Below are 7,500 nucleotides of genomic sequence, written 5' to 3' on the forward strand. Positions count from 1 at the left end.
TATCACCCGGGGGGTCATTTGGATGGCGTGTGTAAAACGCAGTGATGTTCATCCAACTTTTGAATTTTTGTTTTTTTCAACATTCATTTTTTTCCTTCAGCATTTGGCCCATGTACTATAAAGCTGTTTAGCTTTCCGTGATTTTGCCAGAGAGGGTCTTAATGATTTAGAAAAGAAACGAGAAAGGGGGAAACGAGTCAGCTAAAATCCCTGACATGTTTAAGCTTTATCTTGCCAAAAAATGCAGGCCGCAGAACAATTTGTGGCCAGCTTGACATCTACTGGAGAATGTGCAGTTTTGCCTAATTAAAAGGCTGCTACGTGATTCTACCTGCTTTCCAACCACACATTCTGAACTGCTCATAGGACCTGTGAGAACAAGTGCAAAGATCCTCCAAAATGCAGCACACAGATCCTTGATTACACATGAGACTTAGAACTCAGAACTCAGCTTGATTTAAAAAGAATCTCATTCATTGGCTATCATGACATGTATTTTCGTATGTAATAATTAAACCTAGGTTCATGACTGCTACACTGTAGGCTGACCCTTATAACAAATGGACATCCATTACATAAATGGTTCACATGATACACACACCAAGTGATGTGTGGTGACCTTGTGAATACTGAGGCTGAGCATCCCTACCAGGGAAGCTGACCAGGTAGACAAAGCGGTCAGTAGTCCCGGGGCCAGAGAGGGGGGGTGTGGGTCAAAATTGTGTTTTCACTACATTGTATGTATTGGATGAGGGGCCCATTCAGATGACTTTGTCCTGGGCCCAGCCAAAGCTCTGAGCGACCCTGACCTCTATTGTAGCCGCTTTGAAGATAAATAAGGAAACTGAAGGGCCCTTGTGAGGCTACTGAGCCACGTATGCGGGACACACAAGACAACACCTAATAAGCATTTACTCCCTGTTGCCACAATGGCCGTTGCTACGACACTGGTTGCCACGGCAATGTGGATGTTTGTGAGTGGCGGTGGTGGGTGTTAGCCTAGCCGAGCAGGACGCCCATGGCTGCAGCAAATTACAGTAAATTCACTGTCGGGGATGTCTAGTGACGATTACAGTAATTAGGCTTGTGGAAGTGTTGTCATCAGACTGGGCCATGAATCACAACGCATCCCATATGTCATTCAAATTGATGTACTGATAGATTGTGGTACTTTCCCATTGCATGTTGTAGAGTGAGTTGAAAGACAACTTTTGAAAGAACATTCTTAAAGGGACACTGTGCAGGAAATGGTCAAAAAAGGTACTGCAACTATGCTGCTCATTGAAACTGGGCTGCCTATTGCCACATTTGATCTTTACAGGAAAGTTTACTAAGTTATAAACAAATATTTTCTAGTATGGTCCAAGTACAGTCATTTTTGCAGCTAAAAATGGCTATTTTTGGATATTCAAAATGGCGGACCATGGAGAAGAGCCCCCTTTTCATGTATGAAAAGTGCAATTTTTCCAGTCATAATGAATACTTACAATTTTATGCTGGTGGTAAGTATTCATGAAAAAGGTAACATTAGTGAATGGGCAGCATGAATTCTGGAAATAAACTACAAAAAATCTCACACAGTGTTTCTTTAAAGTAGGGATTTCAGGACATGAGTAAGACAAGGGGTGCCAAACGAAACAAGAAACGACAAACAGGGTGTGGGAGCTGCTGGCTTACAAAGTATAATGAACGAACTAAAGGATTTTAGCAAGACAATAAAAACACTTAACCGAGATAAAACAAAAACTATGGCGAGTGAATAATAGACTGGAAGAGGAGAACGGATTGATGAAGTGGAAACTACACTGATGGCGGCATCAACGTAGCTGAAAAAACTAGCAAAATGAGAGTTGACAGCGAAAACATGATAGACTTTGTGCAGAATCTTCTTACGTAAAATGTCACTGCACCAACTGGCCAAACGAAAAGAACATTACAAAACCTCTGAACAGAAAAAACGCAGGGCATTACAGTTATGGGGCTTTCATCGTCTTGCTGTGGGTGTAATGCCGCTAGAATGTGTGGGCGTGGGAGGCGCTGTGGCACAACGCGCTAAGCCCCCCACATTCGAGCTTGCATGCCCATGGGGACCCCGGTTCGGGTCCGGATGGGGTCATTTCCCACTACTCCCTCATCTCTCTCTACCACTCGCTTCCTGTCAGCATCTCATACCGTCCTGTCATAATAAAGGCCCAAAAAGCCCCGAAAATATACTTTAAAAAAAAATCACTGGACCTGCCACCCGAAAAGAACATTACAGATTGTCTGAAGAGAAAAACGTGTAATTGACCAAACGTAGGGTATGAATGGGGCTTTGGGTGTAGTGGCGCTAGAATGTGTGGTCGGGTTACCTCTGGGCCAGACCTCCTTCCTCCACGTGGGCCACCACGATGCCGTGAGGGGAGCGCTTGGAGCCCCGCCCCCCTGTGATCTGGATGCCCAGACCATCCTGCCCCTTCACCATGTGCATCTTCCAGATGTGACTGCCTTCCTTGGGCTGCAGATAGATAGATAGATAGATAGATAGATAGATAGATAGATAGATAGATAGAGAGAGAGAGAGAGAGAGAGAGAGAGAGATAGATAGATAGGGAGATATAGATTAGATTCTTTATTGTCCGATAGGGATATATTTGCTTTCACAGATATGGTATATACAACTTCCGGTGCGCTGCTCGGCTGCGAACCGCGTCCTGAGCATGTCACGCTCGTTTTAAAGTGCGTCGATATTTGTTTGTGCCGTCTTGTTTATGTCTAAAATGTTACACTTTGCGTGCGCCCAATCGTAACTTGAAAGATGAACTATCCGTGGATTATATTGACTCTACTTGGGATTGCTATCTTTGGGCAACCCCCAACACACCCAAAGTGCCCTGTTGCGCCTGACAGCGAAATGGATTTTAAACCTTACCGGGAACTTCAACCAAACGCACGCTATAATCGGGATGATCTGCTTGCCTTCCGCCACAAACCAACATCCTGGCTGCCCCCGACCTTCCTGGCTGACATCCCCGCTGAGCTGAGAAGGCCCACGCGCAGGAAACGAGGCAGGCGAGGTGGAATACGGAACCGGCTCCGACGCAGGCACACCAAACCCCCGCTTCCAGCAATCATCCTCAGCAATGTTCGGTCTCTGAACAACAAGATCGACAACCTCCGCACCCTGTTCAGAATTCCGTGAAGCTTCTCTGATATGTCTGACAGAGAGCTGGTTGCAACCCAATGCCCCGGATTCCCTCTTTGAGATTGACGGATTCACTCTGATCCGTGCCGATAGAAACATCAAATCGGGGAAAAGAAGGGGAGGTGGGATTTGTTTATACATCAACGACCGGTGGTGCCGCCAGTTCACTGTTAAGGAGACACTATGTGACGCAAACGTTGAGATGCTCTGTTTGACTTTAAGACCTTTCTATCTACCACGAGAATTCGGTTGTGTACTCCTGTGTGTGGTGTACGCTCCACCAAGTGGCAAGGCCGCGCTTGCTGCAAGCACCATCGCAGATCATGTTCACAAACTTTTACAAAAACACCCCGACGCACCTGCCATTGTGGCGGGGGATCTAAACCACTGTCAACTGGACACTGTTTTACCTGGCTTTCACCAAACTGTCAAAGGTGAAACACGGAAGGACAGACAATTGGATAAATGTTACGTGAACATCAAAGACGCGTATGGGTCTAAAATTAGACCTCCCATCGCCAACTCCGACCACAACGTGGTGCACTTAATTCCGACGTATAAATCAAAACTGAAGCGCTGTAAACCAGTAGAAAGAGAAATACGATCCTGGTCCTCTGAGGCTTGCGAGGAAACTGAGAGCTTGTTTTGAACTGACAAACTGGGATGTATTCCACGACCAGAATTCCTTGGATGTCACTACTTCAGTCACCACTGACTACATTTCTGTGCACAGTTAGTAATTCCCACCAAACGAATACGGATATACCCCAATAACAAGCGCTTTGTGTCTAAGGACATTAAAGACATAATAAACACAAGGAAAGTGGCCTTTTAAGAACAAAGACGCCATTAAAATGCAGACAATTGGACAAGGTTTTTAAAAACCAAACTAAGGGAAGCTAAACAGGTGCACAGAAATCAGCTGGAGGAAAATTTTAAAGAAAAAAAACCCTAAAAGACTCTGGGATAACATGAAAAAAAATGACTGGGATGACATCCTCCAATAAACCCATTGTAACTGGAAATGAACTCATGTTTGCAAATGAACTGAATGACTTTTTCTGCAGATTTGATTCTTCCTCTCACCTCAATGACTGTGAAGATTTAGTTAACACTATCAAACTATTGCAAACTCTGACAGAATAAATATAACAGTGGAGGAGGTCAGGGCTACTTTCCAGCGCAACAACACAAGGAAAGCATTAGGACCTGACCAGAGTAGTGCACTCATTCTTAAAACCTTTGCCAGGGAACTTGCCCCAGTTTGGCAACCTATCTTCCAGCAGTCACTAGACACCCACCACATACCTCTAGCATGGAAAACATCTCATATTAAGCCCATCCCCAAAAAGAAATGTCCCAAGGAGCATAATGACTATAGGCCAATAGCCCTTACATCAGTGATCATGAAATCACTTGAGAAAATCATAGTCAAACATCTCAATAGACAAATGGGGGGGCTTCACGACCCATATCAATTTGCTTACAAACAAGGTCGTAGCACAGAGGATGCTGTGGTTACACTGGTGCACATTATATCGAAACACCTGGATAAACCCAACACCTATGCCAGGGCTCTCTTCCTTGATTTTTCTTCTGCATTTAACACCATCAGCCTAACCTACTCTTGTCCAAAATGATTAAGTTTCAGATAAATCCATACATTATTTACTGGTATTTTTCTTTTCTCACAAACAGGGTACAGCTGGTCAAGGTAAATGACACACTATCTTCTCCCATTACCACCAATGTTGGAGTTCCCCAGGGTTGCATAAGCTCCCCCAGGTTGTTCACCCTGTATACTTCTGACTGTCCAAATCAATATCTTCTCAAATATTCAGATGACTCTACTCTAGTGACCCTCTTCCCACAACCTGAGGACCACACCCTGTACCAAGGCAATGTGGACTGGTTAATTGATTGGTGTGATAACAACTACCTCATTATTAACACAGTAAAGACAGAGGAGATAATTTTTGGTAAACCGCCCAAGCTCCAACTACCTCCCGTAAAAATCCATGACTCTGACATCAGCCAAGTCCCATCCTATAAATATCTGGGTGTTATGATCGACCAAAATCTGACTTGGACTGACCACATTGATTTCACCTGTAAGAAAATACAGCAACGCATATACTTCCTGCGAAGATTAAGATCCTTTGGTGCTAGTGCCCAAATCATTTTCTTATTTTCTATATCTGTGATCCAGAGCGTCATGCTTTATTGCAGTACAGCTTGGTATAACAGTCTCTCTGTTAAAGACAAAGCTAAACACCAAATCAAAATCTGCTCTAAGATCATTGTGATGCTGCCCATAGCAAACCTATTTCCAGGAAGCCCATAATAAAAGTATGCTCCGACTGGCCACATGCATCTCTACAGATATCACACACACTCTCTACCAAGAATATCAGCCATTACCCTCAAGTAGGCGTTTCAGAGTTCCCCGCTTCAACCGCAACAGACTTAAACATGCTTTCATACATCAATCTATTCTTTTGCTAAATCAGTAGTATTTATTACTTCATGGTGGTATTATCTTCAAGTTATGTGGGTTGTATGTAATATATGTATGTATGTATGTATGTATGTATGTATGTTTGTCTGTACATAGGCCTGTGTCTTTGTTTTGTCAGCTGTGCAATAGTCTTGTGATGTGATGTTATTGTGTAGGCCTATGTTTTTCTGTTTTCTGTATTCTGTTTCGTCTGAACGAGTGTTGCTCAGGGATGCAAACTGAATTTCAGTGCAAACTGACAATAAAGTATAAAGTATCATCGTATCGTATCGTACATCAGACTGTTCAGTTCCATCAGGTTAGATCTTGTAGTACACATCTCATTTGCTATACATAGAGACACCATTTTCACACATAGACACATAAACATCCTCATCCTCATATAGATAGATAGATAGATAGATAGATAGATAGATAGATAGATAGATAGATAGATAGATAGATAGATAGATAGACAGACAGACAGACAGACAGACAGACAGACAGACAGACAGACAGACAGACAGACAGACAGACAGACAGACAGACAGACAGACAGACAGAAAGGGAGTGAGAAGATATTGTCATGATTTCATTGTTTGAAAATGCAATGCCTCATTTACGAACATAACAGACACTTAGGGAGATGAATCTTTCAAATAACTCAGGAAAGACAAATGGGAAAGATGACAGTATCCTTCATACAGCATGCATGCTGCGGGGTTATTTGAACCTCAGGAATTTCCTTTAACTTGTCTTCGCATGTAGCGACCCTCTACGTAATGTGAGACATTCCCTGATATTCTCCAGCTCCAACACAAGTCTCCCTGAGACTCATCATGCCTTGTTCATAACAAATGCTGCTTCAGCTACACTACTTAAGACAGAAATATAGATGAAAGCAAAAGCCCCTCATCCAACTATTATCAGAAAGCTACGCCTGTCAACCAGAGGGCCTTCCTTCTCCTCATTTTCACCCCGTTCCTCACTAATGTTTTGACATCCTTTCTTCTCTGTTCCCTTTAAGAAACATTCTTTTACCCCTCCAGATCTTCAGTTTTGTCGTTTTTGGAGGGATGACGGTGGAGTGGTGGTAGTGGTGGTGGTATTGTGGTATTGAGTTGTATAAAGTAGAATTAGAAGTACTCTTACAGATGTAAGATGTACAACACTAGTAGCACAATACTACATTGATGAAACCATATAATATCATACCACTAGTATTGTAATTAAATCTGTAAGAGTACTTCTACGTCTACTTTATATAACTCTACCACCACAACCTCTATTCTATACAACTCTGGGGTGAATTTCTCGAAACCAAAGTTGCTTACTACATTAGCTACTTTGTTGCTTTCAATGCATTTTCCCATTGGCAACTACCGAAGTTGGTAACAGGCTAACAACTTCCCTTTTGAGAAACTCACCCCTGGTATTGTGGTGTCTTTTCCACCCCAGTTGAGATGACAGCATTTGATTTCTGCTGTCTGCCTGCTGCTCTCTCTCTCCTGCAGGCTGTCTATAAATAATACCTGAGGAGCGTTTAGCTACAACTGTGTCTGACAGCCACTCAGGCTCCTCTGTCTTCCTTCTCCTCCACCACCACTACCACCACCACCGCCGTTACTGCTGTGGAGCCTCATTGCACGATGCACACCATTAATGCCCAATCTGTTTCTCCCAATTAACGTCACTGAGGAAGAGAAATGCATTGTGGGGGATTGTTGTGGCTTGATTGTCTCTTACGTACATAATATAACATGCCATTGTTACTATTACACCAGCAAGTTTTTTTTTTTACTCGACCTTGCAGACTAAT

The 7,500-nt window shown here is 43.1% G+C and overlaps 1 protein-coding gene across 4 annotated transcripts in view; it reads right to left on the bottom strand.

Annotated features, from left to right (window-relative positions):
- The window catches only part of pdzd2 (PDZ domain containing 2), a 177,180-nt gene that overhangs the window by 66,119 nt on the left and 103,561 nt on the right, over window positions 1-7,500 (bottom strand). For all 4 annotated transcript variants that reach the window (XM_063195231.1, XM_063195232.1, XM_063195230.1 and 1 more), the window contains one exon: window positions 2,352-2,497. In XM_063195231.1, coding sequence (XP_063051301.1) covers window positions 2,352-2,497 — 146 coding nt within the window. The remainder of the gene's footprint in view (window positions 1-2,351; window positions 2,498-7,500) is intronic.

This window comes from Engraulis encrasicolus, chromosome 3, assembly GCF_034702125.1.
Source record: "Engraulis encrasicolus isolate BLACKSEA-1 chromosome 3, IST_EnEncr_1.0, whole genome shotgun sequence".
NCBI classification, from domain to species: domain Eukaryota; kingdom Metazoa; phylum Chordata; class Actinopteri; order Clupeiformes; family Engraulidae; genus Engraulis; species Engraulis encrasicolus.